The 21980-nt window shown below is 39.7% G+C and overlaps 2 protein-coding genes across 3 annotated transcripts; both read left to right on the forward strand.

Annotated features, from left to right (window-relative positions):
* The first annotated feature begins 353 nt into the window (after positions 1 to 353).
* Positions 354 to 3857, forward strand: LOC135524257 (ADP-ribosylation factor-like protein 1). The gene is made up of 6 exons (XM_064951639.1): positions 354 to 462; positions 1455 to 1592; positions 1791 to 1872; positions 2026 to 2137; positions 2332 to 2510; positions 2741 to 3857. Exons 1-6 carry the CDS (start codon positions 459 to 461, stop codon positions 2769 to 2771), a joined length of 546 nt encoding a protein of 181 aa, XP_064807711.1. The 5' UTR covers positions 354 to 458; the 3' UTR covers positions 2772 to 3857.
* A 339-nt stretch (positions 3858 to 4196) lies between these two features.
* Positions 4197 to 18807, forward strand: si:ch211-59o9.10 (uncharacterized protein LOC561841 homolog). 2 transcript variants are annotated; one of them, XM_064951638.1, is made up of 11 exons: positions 4197 to 4370; positions 11007 to 11236; positions 11392 to 11446; positions 11578 to 12115; positions 12371 to 12495; positions 12705 to 12794; positions 12905 to 12998; positions 13122 to 13231; positions 13635 to 13756; positions 17234 to 17333; positions 17554 to 18807. In XM_064951638.1, exons 2-11 carry the CDS (start codon positions 11019 to 11021, stop codon positions 17608 to 17610), a joined length of 1509 nt encoding a protein of 502 aa, XP_064807710.1. In that variant the 5' UTR covers positions 4197 to 4370; positions 11007 to 11018; the 3' UTR covers positions 17611 to 18807. The 2 variants fall into 2 exon arrangements, with proteins under 2 accessions (XP_064807710.1, XP_064807709.1); XM_064951637.1 differs by having other exon boundaries at positions 4197 to 4365.
* Positions 18808 to 21980: the final 3173 nt, after the last annotated feature.

Below are 21980 nucleotides of genomic sequence, written 5' to 3' on the forward strand. Positions count from 1 at the left end.
ATTGTACTCAATATTCTATGTGACTATAAAACAATTTGCACTAAATAATAAAATGTCATGTTTTTTATTGAAACTATTATGAGTAGAAGTTATTTTTAATATAGACAGGAGTATTTCACGATGTGTCAATGCAGGCAGCCATATCAAAACATTGATCCACTCTGCCGGTGTGGTCTTCGATTTGTGCTGCAAGTTATTTTCTCCGAACATTAATGTGTACTTTTTAATATTTTCAATGTTGGGACTGTACCGTATAATGTATGATTGTAATGTAAGAGTAGACCATCAAATCACCAGTACATCCCTGAAAATAGGTGGCGATAATGTCCTGATAACTGCGCTGTCAATGTAAACAAACCCAAAAGAAAGAAGAAGAGACGCCACTCAATGTACAATAAATATTTTCCTACAAAAAGCTTTGCATACTGATTGATAGCAGGGACTGTTATTAGTCAAAAATGGGTAAGATTCGTTGCTACTTTACAGTTTGCTTTTAGAGTTATCGACAAAATTTTTACATAAAATCAATGTTTAGCCACTGATTAATGTCTGACCATCATCTGCCAACGTTTTATCTTAATATTTGGTTGTATGCCTTAGTGTTAGCATTAGCTAGCTAGGTAGGCTGTTATGGTAAACGTACGATTTCCTATGAATAAATTATGATTATTTGGTTATTCTTTGAGGTATGCCAGACGAACGTTTGCTATCCAGTCAATGTCTTAAATACAGATGTCGATATATTGCTCTACTAGCTGGGTCGTTCCACTAGTAGAGTACATTTTGGGTAGTGTTAATAGAAAACTATTAATTTCACCTAACATTCTGTCATAAAGAGCACATTTTCAACTTCATAAAAAAACATGTTTTCCCATCTCAAGGGGTTTTAAGATGGGAAAAATGTTTTCATGTTTTTCAGATTTATAGGGATATTTGAACCCACTTAACCCCAACCTTTCCTAGCATTTTAACCATCATTGCAAAGCCCTAGTTATTTTGTTGCCATATTCTGTTGTTTTTTTGGGTGAAAAACTGAGCAGTCGAGCAGCACGTTAACCCTCTTGCCCATAGATAGATTGAATAGAAATGTTTTAACAATTTCAATCTGCTGAAGCTTGCATTCAATTGCCCCTCCCTGTTGCACACAACACGCGTATATTCCTCCTGTCAGGAGGGGGTTTATGTGTGATTTAAGATGACAATTTCCACTTAAAATATCAAAGGGAAACACCCTTACATATTCAAGAAAATAATAACTTTCTGACACGTGAATGCGTACCAGACCGTGCTTTTATGTCTTTAGTAGAATTCCTTTCACGATGTGATGCATTTAGCAGACCTGACAGTTGACATTAGTGTTTGTCCTTTGAAGTTATCTGTATAGTTTGACAAATGTTATGAGTGAAGTATTACCACTTTAATCTTCTTTATCCCTCCTGCCTTGTTAAATCTAGGTGGGTTCTTCTCCAGTCTTTTTTCTGGCCTGTTTGGCACCAGGGAAATGAGGATACTGATCCTGGGGTTGGATGGAGCTGGGAAAACCACAATCCTTTACAGACTTCAAGTTGGGGAGGTCGTCACCACTATTCCCAGTGAGTGAAAATAACTTCTTCTCAGTGCTGAGGAACACTCACACTGATGGCCTAACTCCTGCATGCCCATACGATGGTATGTCTTGCAACAGATAAATTGGTCACTGAAATGGCTCATGCAGAGAATGACATGCAAACAGTTACGATTAAACCTACAATACTAGAAATTTGTTGACTTACCATTCTCTTCTTTTTCAGCCATTGGTTTCAACGTGGAAACGGTGACATACAAGAATCTGAAGTTCCAGGTGTGGGATCTTGGAGGGCAGACCAGTATTAGGTATTGAGACATTCCTGACTTCAACTTATTTATTGTAGCATATGTCTCACACATATCTGAATATTGCAACAATAGGCAGTCAGTTTGTCAAGAGTCAACCAACAAATGTATTGGTTACCCAAATGTTTCTTCTTGCATCTCTCTCTGTTTCAGGCCTTACTGGCGCTGCTACTACTCCAACACTGATGCTGTTATCTATGTAGTGGACAGCAGTGACAGGGACAGGATGGGAATCTCCAAGTCTGAACTGGTGGCTATGCTTGAGGTATGATTAATGTGGCTTTAGTAGCTTGTATAAAAGCCTTCCATAGTTGAATATGTTTCCTGGTCCCATGGCTCTCACTAGCTCTTTTTATCCATGTACTTGCTATATTTTGATGGAATTGTGAGCTAAACAGCATGTGCAGTCACATACTAGGTTTCCAGATATAGAGGGCTCTGTCTGTATTCTCTCTGCAGGAGGAGGAGCTGAAGAAGGCTATACTGGTGGTGTTTGCCAACAAGCAAGACATGGAGCAGGCCATGACTCCCACTGAGGTCGCCAATTCCCTGGGCCTGCCAGCACTCAAAGACAGAAAGTGGCAGATCTTCAAGACCTCCGCCACCAAGGGAACAGGGTTGGACGATGCCATGGAATGGTAATGGAATTGGAACCAAATGGATGAGGCTGTTTAGTTAAGAATAAGGCAGTTTGTGTGTGTGTGTGTGTGTGTGTCTTTCAGCTGTTAAGATGATGACAGTTTTAAATTATCATTAAATTAATAACATGGTTTGCATTAGGAACAAAGAATATGAGTGACAAGCTGAGGAGTCATTCAATATACAACAACAAAACTGAATAATTTTTCTGTTTCTGCTTACTCCTTAGGCTGGTGGAGTCTCTCAAGAGCGGACAGTAACCTCAGCCTAACACCATGCAAATAAATAAGACTTCCCGCCGCATATTTATGCTAAATTCATTGTTAGAATCTTCGTATGAGCATTGTTAAATCTCTGAGCTGTTTCCCAAAATCATCGTTACTAAAGTTGCACTTGAACACGCTCATTATTTACCGATTGCCTCACCACTCGTAGAACAGTTAAGTGCATCGTTATGTTTTTGACCTTCTGTGTCACTTTATTTACAGAAGATCTCTGCTAAACATAGAATCAAGATGTTCATCTCTCTGATTATGACTGCCGATAACTTCAGAACAAAGTTGACTACAAATACAAAGTTGCTAAAGTCTTTGCAATTGTTACAAGCAAGTAAGTGAAGGATAAAAATATGCTTCAAATTAAAACCGAGATAACTGCATTAAAAGATAAATAGGCTACATGGGTCTATATTTCAACCTAATTGAAATCAATGTCATGTTCAATCAATTGAATTCTATTTTGCCAATTATTGTCTGTATCTGTAATTTTTGCCTCAATATATTTAGATGTGTAACAACATGTGCACAATGATGTGCTCAATGTGATTTTGTGCATTATTGGGTAAGCATTATAAGTTGCCTCAATATTTGCAGCCAACCATAGGTGGTAATATCTTTCTAGGAGCTGATGCATCATCAGGATTTTGGAATATGATTTGAAAGGAGAAAGTTGATTTGAGAGCAGCGCTGCTTTTGTTTCGATCCTATCAGTGTCAACACATGGTCTAACAACGCTTTTAGTGAACGTTCATTCTGCATGTTGTTTTGAGAAACGGACGTTACATCTTTGGCCGTTGTAAGAATGAGGCATCATTAAAACACTCCTAAACCAAGTTCCATGGCTATCAGGAAACCGGGCCCTAAACTGAGTGGTTTGCCTTGTTGCAGGGGACATCCTAAAGATGGACTTTTTTATTGCTGTCCCTGAGTCTGATGTTTTACATTAGCTTCCATTTAGTTCCTATCAATTTCCCTTTTCTATTCCTAGTATATCTAGCTAGGTGGACTCGTTTTTGAGTGTATTGTGTGTGTGTATTGATATATATATATATTATTTTTTTGAAGTTATGGATATGTGGTTGTCTCTTTTTTTCTTGTGTGCTCATTATTCCAATACTCATTATTGGTCCTGATAAGTTGGGTTAATTGAATTTTAATATTTATGTATGTACCTTGATAATGGCGTTAGTGATAATGTATATACAAAATTATTAATTAAATAAATCAACATCGTATTTGCAAGTGATGGCGGTTACTGGTATTTGAATTGACATATTAAGTACGGGAGAATTTAACCACAGTTTTCATATTACCACAGAGTTGTCATTATCTTTGATATTATGGTCTCTTCAAAACCACTTCTGATAGTTATTTTTTTATGAAGTGATGTCGGAAGTGAACACAGGTCATTACACGTCACAAACGGAAATAAAACAGAATGTTGTGGTTTTGGCGCTGGAAGAGAAAGGAAACTAGCAGCTGGTTAGCTAGCTGGAATGTTTAGTCGTTGTATTTTGTGAGATGGATTAACAAGAGGGCTCTCGAGAACAAGGACCAATTGAATCGTAATCACGAAGTAAGGTGTGATCTATGTGAAAGTATTAGTTTTGTTGTATTTATATTAGATCAGTCAACAGTCGTTAGCTAGCATACAACCGGGTAGCCACAGGCACAGTTAGCTAGCCAACGCATACCAACAGAGTGCAGTACATACTTGCCAGTAAATTAGCTAATGTTTACAGGTTCACACCTCATAGGGAATATTTAGCTAGGTACACTCATTGATATGTTTATGTAACGTTAAGACGTTACGTTCCCACAATATTTCAATCATGAAGCGAATGAGTCATATCCTTATGCCGTCAAACTAGTCATTTCAGAGTCAAATAAATGGGTATCCTATAGAACTATTCTAATTCCTTGGTCAAATACAGGTAGTTATCTAACCTAGTTATCTTTTAAGTAAGCTGCCTAGCTAGTAGTCTTATTTAATCAGGCTGTAATACACAATTAATTGGTATATACAGTACAGAGTATTCACACCCCTAGAGTTTCTCAATGTGTTACAAGGTGGGATTAAAATATATTTAATTGTCATGTTTTTGTCCAATGTTCAACACGAAGTACTCTGCAATGTCAAAGAGGAAGAAAAATTCTAACATTTGTATTAAAAAAGAAATAAAAAAATAACACTAATATAGCTTAATTCTTTAAGTATTCGACCCCCTTAGTCAACACCTTTGGCAGTGTTTGGCAGTGTTTACAGCTGTGAGTTTTTCTGGGTAAGTCTAAGAGCTTTGCACACCTTTTCTAAGCAACTCCAGTGTATATTTGGCCTTGTGTTTTTAGGTTATTGTCCTGCTGAAAGGTGGATTTGTCTCCCAGTGTCTGTTGGAACGCAGACTGAACCCGGTTTTCCTCTAGGATTTTGCCTGTGCTTTGTTCTATTCTGTTTATTTTTTTATTCTAAAAAAACTCCCTAGTCCTTGCCGATGACAAGCACACACATAACATGATGAAGCCACCACCATGCTGGAAAATATGAAGGGTGGTACTCAGTGATGTGTTGTGGTGGATTTGCCCAAAACTTAACGCTTTGTATTCAGGACATAAAGTTAATTTCTTTGCCACATTTTTTTCAGTTTTACTTTAGTGCCTTATTGCAAACAGGATACATGTTTTTCTATACAGGCTTCCTTTTAACATTGTCATTTAGGTTAGTATTGTGGAATAACTACAATATTGATCTATAATTAACTTCACCATGCTCAAAGGGATATTCAATGTGTGCTTTTTTTTTACCCATCTACCAATAGGTGCCCTTTGCGAGGCATTTCAAAACCATCCCTGGTCTTTGTGTTTGAAATTCACTGCTCGATTGAGGGATCTTACAGATAATTACATGTGTGGGGTACAGAGATGAGGTAGTCATTAAATTAATATGATTTTTGAATGACTTCCTCATCTCTTTACCCCACACATACAATGATCTGTGCAGTGTGTCCATGCAACTTATGTCATTTGTTAAGCACATTTTTACTCATTAACTTATTTAGGCTTGCCCTAAGAAAGGGGTTAAATACTTATTGACTGAAGACATTTCAGCTTTTAATTTTTAATTAATTTGTAAAAAACTGAGAGAAAATCATAATCCACTTTGACATTCTGGAGTAGGCCAGTGACAACCAAAAATCTTGATTTAATATTTTTTTTAAATTTGGGCTGTAAACAACAACAATGTGGAAAAAGTCAAGGGGTGTGAATACTTTCTGAAGGAACTGTATATTTAAATTTTTTATTTGAAAGCATAATTTCTCAAAGTTGGCATATTTATTAAATTTTGGCCTTACCCAGGCCTCCTTTAAGACATCATATTGTTTAATCTGTAGGTGCTACACAGCAAACATTGGTGTCATATGAAGCTTTACCACTTGCTCTGTAATGCGTAGTATTTAGATTTCAGTAACTTTTTTACGTTAATTTATGAATATTGAAGAATATAAAACATGAATATTGAAAACACACACTTTGATTTGGCAAATGTTTCAATGTATTGTTGAACATAATATATTAAATGGACATATCAATGTTCCAGAGTTGGCTGTCTGCTACTTTTAGAGTTATGATCCAATTTGTCAGCATTACCAACAATGAATGTGGTAACCCATTTGCAGGATGTGCAGTGATACAAGTAAAAGGAAGGCTGTGATTGGTTACATTGCCTAGATTCCATTTTCTCTCCACAAATTGTGCCATGACTTTAAATCTAGCATAGATCCACTCTAGAACTTGAATATGCTTGTAGAGTATATCATATTCAAAAATGTATAAAACAAAAATAGACAAATCCAAAAAAATTGTTTATTTTTCAATATTAATTTATTGAAATTTTTATTGAAATAAAAAGAGCAAATGGTAAAGCATCTGCAGATGAAACATTATGGAGTCTTAAAGGTGGCTGTGGGAAGGCCAAAATGTCATAAGTATGTCAACTTAGATAAATTATTTCTCAATTAAAGATTCAAATGTCAACAATCCTTCCTCCAAAAATCATGGTATTTTTTGTTGTTGTCTGGGTTTCATGAGGAATCAAAGTTTTCCCATACTATATATGTGTATACATACACCACACACACAGTTGAAATCGGAAATTTACATACACCTTAGCCAAATACATATTAACTCAGTTTTTCACAATTCCTGACATTTAATCCTAGTAAAAATTCCCTGTCTTAGGTCGTTACGATCACCACTTTATTTTAAGAATGTGAAATGGCAGTATAATATTAGAGGTATTTATTTCAGCTTTTATTTCTTTCATCACATTCCCAGGTCAGAAGATGACATACACTCAATTAGTATTTGGTAGCATTGTCTTTAAATGTTTTAACTTGGGTCAATTGTTTCGGGTAGCCTTCCACAAGCTTCCCCCAATAAGTTGGGTGAATTTTGGCCCATGCCTCCTTACAGAGCTAGTGTAACCGAGTAAGGTTTGTAGGCCTCCTTGCTCGTACACGCTTTTTGAGTTCTGCCCACAAATGTTCTATAGGATTGAGGTCAGGGCTTTGTGATGGCCACTCCAATACCTTGACTTTGTTGTCCTTAAGCCATTTTGCCACAACTTTGGAAGAATGCTTGGTGTCATTGTCCATTTGGAAGACCCATTTGCGACCAAGCTTTAACTTCCTGACTAATGTCTTGAGATGTTGCTTCAATATATCCATATACTTTTCCGACCTCATGATGTAATCTATTTTGTGAAGTGCACCAGTCCCTCCTGCAGCAAAGCACCCCCACAACATGATTCTGCCACCCCTGTGCTTCACGGTTGGGTTTGTGTTCTTCGGCTTGCAAGCCTCCCCCTTATTCCTCCAAACATAACGATGGTCATTATGGCCAAACAGTTCTATTTTTGTTTCATCAGACCAGAGGACATTTCTCCAAAAAGTACGATCTTTGTCCCCATGCAGTTGCAAACCGTAGTCTGGCTTTTTTATGGTGGTTTTGGAGCAGTGGCTTCTTCCTTGCTGAGCGGCCTTTCAGGTTATGTCGATATTGGACTTGTTTTACTGTGGATATAGATACTTTTGTACCTGTTTCCTCCAGCATCTTCACAAGGTCCTTTGTTGCTGTTCTGGGATTGATTTGCACTTTTCGCACCAAAGTACGTTCATCTCTAGGAGACAGAACACATTTTTCCTGAGCGGTCTGACAACTGCGTGGTCCCATGGTGTTTGTACTTGCATACTATTATTTGTACAGGTGAACGTGGTACCTTCAGGTGTTTGGAAATTTCTCCCAGGGATGAACCAGACTTGTGGAGGTCTACAATGTTTTTCTCAGGTCTTGGCTGATTTATTTTGCTTTTCCCATGATGTCAAGCAAAGAGGCACTAAGTTTGAAGGTATGCCTTGAAATACATCCACAGGTACACCTCCAATTGACTCAAATGTCAATTAGCCTATCAGAAGCTTCTAAATCCATGACACCATTTTCTGGAATTTTCCAAGCTGTTTAAAGGCACAGTCAACTTGGTGTATGCAAACTTCTGACCCACTGGAATTGTGATACCGTGAATAATAATTTAAATAATCTGTCTGTAAACAACCGACTTGCCAAAACTATAGTTTGTCAACAAAAAATGTGTGAAGTGGTTGAGAGTTTTAATGACTCCAACCTAAGTGTATGTAAACTTACGACTTCAACTGTGTGTATATATATCTCTCTATCTCTCTCTATCATGTTAAAAACCTCTTAAGGACCGGACCCTTTTTCAATTTTCGCCTAAAATGAAATACCCAAAGCTAGCAAGGATATGCATATTCTTGATACCATTTGAAAGGAAACACTTTGAAGTGTTTGGAACTGTGAAATTAATGTAGGAGAATAACACATATCTGGTAAAAGATAATACAAAGAAAAAACATGCGTTTTATTTTTTTCATCTTTGAAATGCAAGAGAAAGGCCATGGTATGACTTTGGAATCTTGGCACAATTTAGATTTTGGCAGCAGTGTATGTGCAACGTTTTTACACTGCTCCAATGAACCATTGCATTACTGTTCAAAATGTTTTATCAAGTCTGCCCAAATGTGCCTAATTGTTTTATAGATACATATAAGGACATAACTGTGCACTCTCCTCAAACAATAGCATTCTAATATTTCACTGCAATAGCTACTCTAAATTGTACAGTGCAGTTAGATTAACAAGAATTTAAGCTTTCTGCCCATATAAGACATGTCTATGTCCTGGGAAATGTTCTTGTCACTTAAGTCATGCTAATCACATTAGTGCACGTTAGCTCAACCGTCCCGCGGGGGAGGACACCAATCCTGTAGAGGTTTTAAACACTATCATTGCATCTTATTATGTGACTTGTTAAGCAAATGTTTACTCAAACTTATTTAGGCTTGCCATAACAAAGGTGTTGAATACTTTGACTCAAGACATTTCAGCTTTTCATTTAAAAAATAATTTTAGTACAGTTTCTAAAAACATAATTCCACTTTGACATTATGGGTTATTGTGTGTCTAGGCCAGTGACATAATCTCAATTTAATCTACTTAAAATTCAGCCTTTAAGTAAGTTAAGTTTTAACTCAAAATGTTTATTTGAAATCTTTTTGACATCCGAGCAATCTTGAGGGAATCCTATTTGAGTCAGAAAAGGATATTCATATTAAAGGTAAGCTATAAAACCTTGCAGAGATCCTATAATACTGATAATCTCTTAAAAATAAAATAAACTATTGGAATCGAGATTAAAAAAATAACTGGTATTGGCACCAAATAGAGGGAACTTTGGAACAAAACTAAAAAGATTAGTTTGTATAGAATTTATTATACAAGAGACAATTCGCAAGTTCTACAGCACAATGGCAGTCGTCTGAAGTGTATAACTACTATTGATTTAGTAATTCATGCCTTCTGGGAATGTAAAACAAAAGGGGGGGGGGGTATTACAATATAAGTTTGTTTTTAATGTGTCTGTTTGTATATTTTAAGGCATGACATAAGGTTGCAGTGAGTTACCCGACGGGTTGAACTATACTCTTCTCATCAATTATAAAACTTAAAAGTATTCTCAAACTGGAAATCAGCCAACCCTCCGTCGTTCACGCAATGGAAAGATCAAAAGCTTTATTATCTTGGCGATGGAGACAAACAACTGTGCGGTTTCAGGCCATGTGGTAGAAAGTGATAGGGATGGGGGCTAGTGGGTCTGGGCAGGTGTGATGTTTTCTAGGATGTAATCGTGTGTGTGTTTTGTATTGTTTATAAAATCTAAAAAATAAAATCTAAAAAAATTAAATGTGGAAAAAGTAGAGGGTGTAAATACTTTCTAAAGGAAATGTAGCTTGAAACTAATGCCTGCAAAATTGTGTAAATGTTCCTTACAAGCCAGAATGTTGACTCAAATTACATTTAAATGTACTATACCTGTTGTCTATGTGGTTTGTCCTTCAGCTGCTTAAAATTTGAGACAAGATATCCAAAGGAAAATATTGTTTACCCAACTTTTTAGAGAACCATTATACATTTACATTTAAGTCATTTGGCAGTATTTTTTTTTCTCTTCGATAGCTATTGAACCAAGCATGCAATGGTCATGAAAATGGTATATTCTAAACCAGGCGGATGGAGAACAATCAACACCTTTTTGTGTGAATTTTATTTCATTTTAATTTAATTTTCTGTCTTCCCAAAACAATTCTAACAAAAAGGTGTGGATTGTTCTCCTCCTTCCCCTAATTCAGAATATTCAATTGTCATGGCATACTTGGTTCAATAGCGATTGATGATGGAACCAAATATCCAGTATACATTTTTTTTAACCTAGGTGCAGAACCAAACCATATACCTAACAATACTTTCCTGTGAATATTTTGTCTCAAATCTGAGCAGCTGAAGTACAAACTGCACAGACAATCGGTAGAGTACGTTTAAATGTTTAAAAAAATCTTCAATATTCTGGCTTGTAAGGAACAATTACACAATTTTGCAGCCATTAGTTTCAGGCTGTATATACCAATTAAGTGATTAACTGGACTACCCAGCTAGTAACTTCTCCAGGGACACCTTATGTAATTTAGGATTAATAATATACAGTAGCAAACCTCATTAAGACTGCTTGATTATGAAAACGTAGACTGCACTAACTTTGTCATTCACCACATAAAATGGTGTGAATGTGTGTTGGTTTGCACATTGCAGCTTTGACAGTGTATGGACCATACACAAGCTAGTAGCTCCATCTTCGTAGACATGGACAGAACACTGGAGAACTTGGAGCCCAGCAGTCCACTTCAGGACTTGGAGGAACTAGACACCACGGGACCCCTGAATCAGGCATGCCTACGGGATGAGCAAGACCTGCTCTTTGGTGATCTCAGTGAATTTGGCACCCTCAACGAGCCCCCTGTCATCATCCTTGAGACGCCCAGGTACACTGCTGCTTTGCATATTATGGTCCTGTATTTACTAGGAACACTTACTACCATCGGTGCAATAAAGATCCTGTTTCTGTCAGTGTACCTTATGAAGCAAGACTAATGTGTAGAGCTATATTCCTCAAAATGTTCTCATTCTGCTTGTGCAGCCCTCAGTACCTCAGACGGAGGCGGCGGTACAATAGGTTTGAAAACTTTGGATCGGTAAGTTGAATACATTCTGAAGGCAACAATTTACTATAAAATCCAAGTGTGACATCTCAAGTCTTGCAACAGAAATGTAAAGTTGAGTCGCTGAATGTCGCCACAGCCTGACCTTGCCCTTTTTTTTGTAGGTTTCTCTCAGCCCACCTCCCAGTCGAGAGGACAAATCGCTCATCATGACCCCCACCTCTCATCAGATGTCAAAACGCAAAAAGCTGTCCATGCCAGCCACCAGCATGAGAGGTGAAGCCAAACCGGGCACCTCGTGGGCAACCAGTGGTTTTGTTGCTGCTTCATCTCTCATGACAACAGACTCTTCTCTGGTGACCTGGCTGGAACCTCCTCTCCCTTCCTCTATGCCATGTTCTTATTCATCATCACCACCCTCATCCTCCCTTGGTGCGCCCCCTGCCTCGCAGGAAGTGACAGCCGGGGAAGGATTTTGCAGAAACACATCGTCTCAGACTCCTGTGGCAGAATCCACAGTGGAACCTGGGCTCCTTAGTTACAACAGAGGCAGGAAGAGAACCTGTAAAAGAGCAGCCTCTACCAAGTCCGCCTCCACATTTGCCCGAGCCCCAACAAACCTCACCACAGACTCCGTGTCATTCCTGCCAGGCACAGAGAAAGAGAGTCATGTTGCTGTCTGGGAGGTTCCTTTCTCTACGGGTAAGAAGATGACACACATACTAAGGCGAAAAGAAGTTTAGCTCTTTGACAGAACGCTACTTCGAAATGTTACGGGCCCGATATACACTATGTAGACCTACCTAAAAGTTAACTGCAGAGTAGATTCTCGGTCACTTTTAAGTGACTCACTACACATTGACCAACCTGACTCGAACAGAATTCACAGACAACAGCAGAACCATAAGCTTATCCTTGGTGTGTCTCTGGACCCTCTGACTACTCTTATCTCAACAGCCGAAGCAATGTCGCCCAAATATGACGAGGTGGTCATCAGTGACAACGATGATGATGTCATTGTAGAGGCTGTGGTTCGCGCAGTGCAGTTGAAGGAAGATGAGGCATTTGCGCGCAGTCTTCAGGTAGGGATAACTCAAAGGGTACCACTTATCTTTTTAAAACAAGCTTGCTTTAAGTCAACACTGGTCGACAACACACTGTTGGGTTCTCTACTTCAGGCTAATTCAATCTTAATCAGTACATTCAGGATTGAAACTGAATGAATGACTTTCACATAAAACTGTCAGTCTCCTGATTAGCATGTGTGATGGATTTTTTTCTCTCTCTGTAGGAACAGTTTGACCGAGAGGAGCAACTGCAGCAGGAACAAAGGAGACAGCAGGAAGCCATGGCGCCCAACAGACCCCACCACAACTACCCGGTGAGTATTATGTCCACACTCAATGTGGCACTGAATGGGGATTCCACTGTTATTATTTTGAATTGCTCTGCTGTGTGAACTGGTCGGATTATTGTTCTGTCCCCCTCCAGTATGATCCTCATTTAGGGATGAACTGGATGTCGCCCTGGCCCTCAGCAGTGAACTATGCAGCGTTTTCGCCTCTCGTCGCGGGATTAGAGGAAGGTATGTTACTGAACAACAACCACAGTAGTGTGAAATTTACTGGTATGCTTGATGCACTACTTAGTTAGAAAATGGTTTTGTTGCTGTGGTGTGTGTGTGTTAAGTGTGTGTTGAATCATTCAGAGTTGATGGGAAGGCGCAGAGGAAGAGGCCGATCTCGCACTCCTCGTCGCAGAAACCCCCGTCATGTGGTCTCGTCCCTCTTTGATGACAGTCAGGGAGACAACTATGAGGTACAACTTGCCTGGGTCCATTTGTGAAACAAACTAAGCTTCTGTCCTCTCCATGTAGGCATCACACCTTCTGTTTTGCAGTCAAACTCTTACATAGGTTTTCCAGCATTTTTCTTGCATTGATTTATGTCTTGCATCCCTAGTAACCCCATTGTCTTAATAATGTGAGTTTCGGTTCATGTGTGTATGGGGCGGCAGGGTAGCCTAGTGGTTAGAGCGTTGGGCTAGTAACCGGAAGGTTACAAGTTCAAACCCCGAGCTGACAAGGTACAAATCTATCGTTCTGCCCCTGAACAGGCAGTTAACCCACTGTTCCTAGGCCGTCATTGAAAATAAGAATTTGTTCTTAACTGACTTGCCTAGTTAAATAAAGGTAAAAAAATGCTCTGTTTTGATCTCTCAGGCTCTACTGGCCTTTGAGGAGGGCCAGGGTGCTGTTGTGGCCAAGAAAACCCTGAGTGAAAGAGAGATTGAGAGGCTGCCTACGAAAACCTACGACCCAGCACATAGTGCAGGAAAGACACAGTAAGTCACAAACGAGTACCTTTTCCATAATGTAAGATGGGGCTGTCTGAGCACAGGATATTGTTCCAGCCAAAGTAGTGACACATTGATTAAACTCATCATAGTTTCCAATAAAGATGATGCAGTGCAGTTCACCAGTTCTAATTAAAATACATCAATTTACTTGCTCAGAATATCAGCACGCTTCAGATTAGTGTAGTACTATATACTTCGGAACTTTTTCATTACTACATAAACAACGAGTGCAAAGTTCATGCCTTTTGCCCCCTCCACTTTTTGCTAGAGCACTGGAAGTCTGGGCTGCAACATGTTAGCTCCCCACTCATGCTGCACAGAAATGAAAGATTCACCCATTTTGAATGTTATATTTCTTTTGTGCATCTGAGCTCTCCATCGATTCCCAGGGTAATTTCATGTTTATCTGAGTTATTGCCGTTCAAGCAGGCAGTAAGTTGGCCGGTATGACTTAGCATTGCGATAAAGCCACTCTCACTAACCTGGAAGTTAATAGGAATACAAATGACATTTTATTGGTCGCGTGGCGCTAGAAACAAGCATTTCTCTGCCACTGCAATAACACATGCAAAATGTGTGTGTATACAGTGCATTTGGAAAGTATTCAGACCCCTATACTTTTTCCACTGTTACTTTACAGCCTAATTCTAAAATGTATTAAATAAATCCTCATCTACACACAATACCCCATAATGACAAAGCAAAAACATATTTATTTTTAGAAATGTTTGCAAATGTATTAAAAATAAACATACCTTATTTACCTAGGTATTCAGACCCTTTGCCATGAGACTTGAAATTGAGCTCAGGTGCATCTTGTTTCCATTGATCATCCTTGATTTTTCTACAACTTGGAGTCCACCTGTGCGAAAAACAATTGATTGGACATGATTTGGAAAGACGCACACCTGTCTATATAAGGTCCCACAGTTGACAGGGTATGTCAGAGCAAAAACCAAGCCATGAGGTCGAAGGAATTATCCGTTGAGCTCAGAGGCAGGATTGTGTCGAGGCACAGATCTGGGGAAGGGTACCAAAACATTTCTGCAGTGTTGAAGGTCCAAGAACACAGTGGCCTCCATCATTCTTAAATGGAAGAAGTCTGGAACCATCAAGACTCTTCCAAGAGCTGGCTGCCTGGCCAATCAGGGGAGAAAGGCCTTGGTCAAGGAGGTGACCAAGAACCCGATGGTCACTCTGACAGAGCTCCAGAGTTCCTCTGTGAAGATGGGAGAACCTTTCAAAAGGAAAACCATCTCTGCAGCACTCCACCAATCAGGCCTTTATGGTAGAGTTCCCAGAAAGAAGCCACTCCTCAGTAAAAGGTACATGACAGCCTGCTTGGAGCGTCATCCCACTTGGAACGCCTGAATGCCAAGCATCACATCTGGAAGAAACCTGGCATCACTACGGTGAAGCATGGTGGCAGCATCATGCTGTGGGGATGTATTTCAGCGGCATGGACTAGAAGACTAGTCAGGATTGAGGGAAAGATGAACCGAGCAAAGTACAGAGATCCTTGATGAAAACCTGCTCAGGACCTCAGCCTGGGGTAAAATGGTTCACCTTCCAACAGGACAACGATCCCAAGCACACAGCCAAGACAACGCAGGAGTGGCTTCGGGACAAGTCTCTGAATGTCCTTGAGTGGCCTAGCCAGAGCTGGACTTGAACCTGTTTGAACATCTCTGTAGAGACCTGAAAATAGCTGTGCAGATATAATATTAGGATGATGTTGGTGTGGCATTGACTAAAATACAGTGGAATAAAATACAGTATAAGTATAAGATGAGTAAAGCAGTGTGTAAACATTTATTAAAGTGACTCGTGTTCCATTTTTAAAGTGGCCAGCGATTCAATGTTTTATATATGGTGCAGGATTGAGTAACGCGGGTGGTAGCCGGCTAGTGATGGCCATTTAACAGTCTGATGGCCTTGAGATAGAAGCTGTTTCAGTCTCTCAGTCCCAGCTTTGATGCACTGACCTCACCTTCTGTATGATAGCGGGGTGAACAGGATGTGGCTCGGGTGGTTGATGTCCTTGATCTTTTTGTCCTTCCTGTGGCCTTGTGTGTAGATTGATGAGGAAATAAAACAATTTAATACATTTTAGAATAAAGCTGTAACGTAACAAAAAGTGAAGGGGTCTGAATATTTTCCGAAGGCACTATATATTACATACAGTATATTTCACAGCGGTTTAGATGGTACTGTCTACACTATGCTTGCTTTGTCATATACCGTAATTTCCGGACTATATGCCGCTACTTTATTCCCACGCTTTGAACCTCGCGGTTTATACAATGACACGGCTAATTTATGGATTTTTCCCGCTTTCACAAGATTCATGCCGCCAAACTGAGCACCGTCACATGTGACGTAAATCGAGCACGCTCAAACTTCCCATCATTCTGATTACGGTAGTAATTTTGTCACCCTCATCATGGCAAAGACACAGAGAAATGCATATGATGCAGATTTCAAGTTGAAGGCGATCGATCTGGCTGTTGGAAAAGGAAATAGAGCTGCTGCACGGGAGCTTGGCCTTAATGAGTCGATGATAAAACGTTGGAAACAGCAGCGTGAGGAACTGACTCAGTGCAAAAAGACAACAAAAGCTTTTAGAGGGAAGAAAAGCAGATGGCCCAAAGTATTTGCAGCCACTCGACATCAGTGTAAATCGTGCATTTTAAGGTGGTGCTCCTTGTTCAGTGGGAGGCTTGGATGACAAGTGGGGAGAAATCCTTCACTAAAACGGGCTGCATGCGAAGAGCAACTTATGGTCAAGTCTGCCAGTGGGTCCTGACAGCATGGAGCATTGTCAAAAAATCCACCATCATCAACGGGTTTCGAAAGGCTGGACTGCTGCGTGTTGAAGGGGCAGCATGAGCTCAGCGGGGTATTTGCCTCCGGATGAAAGTGACGAGAGCGACGATGAAAACGATCCAACATTGGATGAAGCAATTCTGAAGCTATTCAACTCACACACCGAAGGAGATGACTTCAGTGCACAGGAGGAGGAAGATAGTGACCAAGTTCATTTGTTTCAATGTACCGGTAGGCACCTGTGGCTTATAGACATGTGCGGCTTATGTACAAAATACATAATTTTTTTTTATAATTCAGTGGGTGCGGTTTATATTCAGGTGCGCTTAATAGTCCAGCAATTACGGTAAACTGTAATTTGGTGAATGATTTGAATTTTAGCAATTAGGAAATGGCAGAACGATATATGCATAGTGCACCTTTAATCGTCTCTCCGTCACGTCTATAGATACTGTCCCCCTTCGTCTGTCACATCTCTTCCTCACCTAACTCAACTGACTGTGAGCTTGTGCTGTCATAAATGTCATTCATGGGTTTTATGAGACAGTATCGAAGTCAAAATTCTGGTTTAGTGACAACACTACTACGAGTGTATTCTCTTAGTGTTCTCCAGTGATAATGTTTCTCTGTGTACAGGTGTCAGATCTGTTTCTCGGACTATACAGAGGGGGAACTGCTGAGGATGCTCCCATGCCTCCATAACTACCATATGCAATGCATCGACCGCTGGTTAAAGGTACACACTTTTTCTGTGGTGCAATATAAGCAGGCCCCAACACAACCTATTTAGACAGCACTGTGTTACAATGCAGTTACTCAACAGTTTGTGTTCTCGCCATTTAAAATGTCATTAAATTAACTATTGAACCTTGAGTTTGTACAAGGTAAATGGTAAACTATAAGATAACAACATGAAATCTATTAGAAAAAAATACCTGGTTGTTTGCTGTTGGCAGGAAAACTCCACGTGCCCTATCTGCCGAATTGACATATCCGAGTGCAGTGGTGACTGAGCCCGAGTGACCACGGAACATGACCTGGACCTCACCGGACGTACAACGCGACAACCTCTCATGTGTTAAGGTGTTTACAAGACTTTAAGACTTAAGTTTAATTTTATACTCTGAAGATCGACATCCTACAATAACGTTCAATCACCATATAAGAGTTTAAATGTTTTTATTTTTTATTAAAACCTCAATTTTCCACCAACATTAAGTTACTCTACTTGAATGAAGCAATTCAGGATCGCTGCTATGTTTTAGTATTCTCATTCCACATTGAATGTTTTTTTCAGATCCCCAAAATATTTTCCCAGCAGTTTCAAATAAATATTTGAGGTGGTTTTATAGTGGTTTTGGCAAAGTTGAGCTGTGTAAAATATTGTATAAAAAGGAAAATACAAAAGCCAGTATACTGTTTCAAGTATGCTTGGAACTAGGAAAGCATATTAAACCGCATATACTGTTGTACACTGAATGCACTGTCATGGCTTCTATTGAACTTTAATATGGCTTTCAATCGTTCTGGTGTTTGATGGACTCGTCAGGTGGCTTCTTAGACCTTTCTTAATAAAACATCTTCATAGAGGGCACAATAACTTGGTTATTGTCACATTTCAAGGCAGTGGTGTCAAGTGTGGCCAGTCATTCCTCAGGTTCATTGTACTGCTTTTTCATGGCTCTGTACTTCCTCAGGTAGTAAAGTGCTTCCAACTCCTTGATGACAAACTACCCTCAGGCTATCATTTGTTTGATCATCTCTGGGTCTTTCACATCTTTGTTATTCAAAAATGCAGACTTCAGTCTATCCCTAAAGTAGCCAGCACCTTTGGGATACTCCCATCCAAGGTATAGGAGCTGTTGGAGGAGTAGAACAGTGACCCATTGAAGGGGGTAGAAACGTATATTTAAAAATAAAAAAAATGTGCGTTAGGGCAGGTAGCCTAGCGGTGAGAGGTGAGCCAGCGACCGGAAGGTTGCCAGTTCAAATCCGAGGTCCGACTGAAGATCTGTCAGGAAGTGAGCTAGCAACCAAAAATGACTGACAATGTACCCTTGAGCAAGGCACTTGCCCCCCACCTCCCACAACACTGCTGGCGCCCAGTCTGTATGTGTGCTTGTCTTTCGGAGGGGTTCAGTTAAAAGGTGATGTTAAATTATGATTGGACCTTGTGAGCAATTTACCAATAAAGTTATCTTAATCTTAAAGTAGTGGTCATTTGATTTCTGGAGGTCCTGTTATACTTTAGACAAAAGGTCACGCGAAGAAGAAATTGAAAGGGACAAAGTTATGCTTACATTTTTATACAGCCTGACCACTTCACTCCTTAATGGATAAGCCATGGTCCAGTGCTGAAACACAACTACGTTAACATAGTTGCCTAGAAGGTGAACTCAAAACAAAGTGTAAACAGAAGGTGCTTTATCACTGCATTAATTAGCCTAGTCACACGGTTGCCATCCTATGCTGTGGTTGTCCTTACGTGCACATACTTATAAAACGCTAGCTAGTTGGCTAACTTAGCTTTTAGTTTACTTTTTTGGCCAGACACAGCTGTTGGTGTTGTGGCCAACAGTTAGCCAATGCGTTTCTCTCTACTCTTAATATATTATGTAGATCACAACAGACAACTAAACAATGACCTACAATAAAGTTCAAACAAACTGCAATACATAAATTAGCTTTTAACATACATTAGCAGAGTATAGTTACTGTCTTGCACGCTTTGTACAAAATAATGAAATGCAGTACGACCGGATATTTTTAAACATAGCTCTTTATTAGCTAGCTATAACTGGCATGTCTCATACCATGATCAACCGAAGATGACCTCAACACCTGGGTGGTTTTACCCAATCATAGCGCAGTATGATACGGCGGTAAAATGTATCCAATTACAATTCAGTATGTTTAGCACATGAATATTACAGTTACCTTACAAACGGTGTCATTGGATCATCGTTGCATCGCCTGACTGTTGTAAACGTACGCGCAATACAACGTTTACGCAGCCTTTACGTTAATTTGTACCCGGGTCAGGGTTTCCGCTAGTTACCACAGCCTAAATGGGATATATAGTACAAATGAATGGAAACAAATATTTGGTGTTCGGTCTTAATTTAAGTTTAGGCGTGTGGTTAGTGTTGTTTACGTAAGCTTATTAAATATCAGTGATACTACCAAGAGCAGTGTGCGGTTTCCTTCATCTTGTTCAACTGTTGCCATGCACCTGCAAAGAGATTGTACATAACGAAAAGTAAAAGATAAGTTTTGTTTAGCGGGAAGCAGAAATAATGCACATGGACAGTAGGTAACTTTCTGGGCTACCTGACCAAATTCACATATAAATGTAAGTTGTTGCTTTCAATGAGAATGACAGCTCAATAACTCACATTTATATGTGAATTTGGTCAGGTAGCCCAAAAAGTTACATATTGCAGTTTTAAATTAAGACCAAAAAGCACATTTTTGTTCCCATTAATATTTACGATATAGCCCATTTTGACTTTGTGGCTGTGCTATCTAGTGGAAACCTGACCAGTGTCCTGTTGCTCCTCATCACTCAACGTCCGATTTTCTCAACCTTACCAATGAGCAGCAAAGAGATGGAGGACTCATCTTTATATCTGTGCCATTTTGTCTGCCACAGTGGATGCTTCCTAATACCTATAAAACCTAGCGGTCAAACACGGAAATGGTTCCATTCGTTTTTCCACCATACATTTTTCACATACTTAATTTGAAGTGCTGGTAAAATTCACTGTGTACATTAGTAGGCTTACCTTGGCGTGAGGTTTTGATAACCATGTAATTATCAATATAGTAGCCTCAATTTACAAAAATGAAATGCTAATTAGCAAGAGAAGACATCAGCATGACTACAAATTCTTGCAGGAAGCTCCTGCATGTCATCTCTCGTGACACTTCGCTACCGTTCACCAGCGCGATCAGAGACCTTCTGTGCCCAATCCATGATGAACCCATGTGCTGTATTGAAATGACTTGAAGTGTTGAACTTCTTCCTTCCCCTTTCTGTCTTAGCCACTGACTACACTTTAGCTAGCTGGTCAGCAGAGCAGTAGATCAATTTTTATTTTATTTTACTTAGCCCAGGTAATTGTCTGTACAGTATGTCTATTTCAGTCCTTATGGCATTTTTCAAGGATGAGCATGTCATGATGGAGACATCTCCCCTTTTCTGATCAGATGTCCTGTCATGAGTTGTGCTGGGCTTGCTCCTGTAGCGCGGGGTAATGGGGACGAGAGGTGGTATGAGAGAAACTATACTTCCTTCTGAACTCGAATTCAGTGCAGACAAACTGAGTAGAGTTGTCGCAAACGGTCTCGGTAGGTATCCCGCATCATACAAACATACCTTTGAGGCGGGTGATGACCTGCTGGCTAGTTTTCACAATATATTCTACCTCTTGGTGATGTCATTCAAAAACACAATGTAAACTTTCACTGCTATGCGGACGACACAGCTGTACATTTCAATGAAACATGGTGAAGCCCTAAAATTGCCTACCCTAGAAGCCTGTTTCAGACAAAGTGGATGGCAGCAAATGTTTTACTTTTAAACTCGGACAAAACAGAGATGCTAGTTCTAGATCCCAAGAAACAGATCTGCTGTTGGATCTGACAATCTTGATGGTTGTAGTCATCAAAAAAACAATGACCTCTGCGTTACTCTGGACCCTGATCTCTCGACGAACATATCAAGACGAACAAAAAAAAAAATGGACAGCTTTTTTCCATCTAAGTAACATTTCAGAAATCAGAAACTTTCTGTTAAATTATGCAGAAAAGCTAATCCATGCTTTTGTCACTTCTAGATTAGACTACTGCATTCCACTAGTCTCCAGCTAAAGCACTAAATAAACTTCAGTTAGTGCTAAACGCGGCTGCTAGAATCTTGACTAAAACCAAAAAGTGTGATAAGTGTCATATTACTCCAGTGCTAGCCTCTCTCCACTGGCATTCTGTTAAGTCTAGGGCTGATTTCAATGTTTTACTGCCAACCTACAAAGCATTACATGGGCTTGCTCCTACCTATCTCTCCAATTTGGTCCTGCTGTACATACCTACACGTACGCTACGGTCACAAGACGCAGGCCCCCTTATTGTCCCTAGAATTTCTAAGCAAACAGCTGGAGGCAGGGCTTTCTCCTATAGAGCTCAATTTTTATGGAATGGTTTGCCTATCCATATGAGAGATGCAGACTCGGTCTCAACCTTTGTCTTTATTGAAGACTCATCTCTTCAGAAGGTCTTATGATTGAGTGTAGTCTGGCCCATGGGTGCAAAGGTGAAATGCAAGGCACTGGAGTGACAAACCGCCCTTTCTCTCTCTGCCTGGCCAGCTCCCCTCTCTCCACTG

Source organism: Oncorhynchus masou, chromosome 31 (genome assembly GCF_036934945.1).
Source record: "Oncorhynchus masou masou isolate Uvic2021 chromosome 31, UVic_Omas_1.1, whole genome shotgun sequence".
Lineage (NCBI taxonomy): Eukaryota > Metazoa > Chordata > Actinopteri > Salmoniformes > Salmonidae > Oncorhynchus > Oncorhynchus masou.

Coding starts and splice junctions, on each gene's coding strand:
- LOC135524257 (XM_064951639.1), top strand. Junction 1,593..1,790: donor GGTCGTCACCACTATTCCCA/GTGAGTGAAAAT, acceptor CTTCTTTTTCAG/CCATTGGTTTCAACGTGGAA. Junction 2,511..2,740: donor TTGGACGATGCCATGGAATG/GTAATGGAATTG, acceptor CTTACTCCTTAG/GCTGGTGGAGTCTCTCAAGA.
- si:ch211-59o9.10 (XM_064951638.1), top strand. CDS start 11,019: ATGGACCATACACAAGCTAGTAGCTCCATCTTCGTAGACATGGACAGA. Junction 13,232..13,634: donor GTCAGGGAGACAACTATGAG/GTACAACTTGCC, acceptor TTGATCTCTCAG/GCTCTACTGGCCTTTGAGGA. Junction 17,334..17,553: donor GCATCGACCGCTGGTTAAAG/GTACACACTTTT, acceptor TGCTGTTGGCAG/GAAAACTCCACGTGCCCTAT.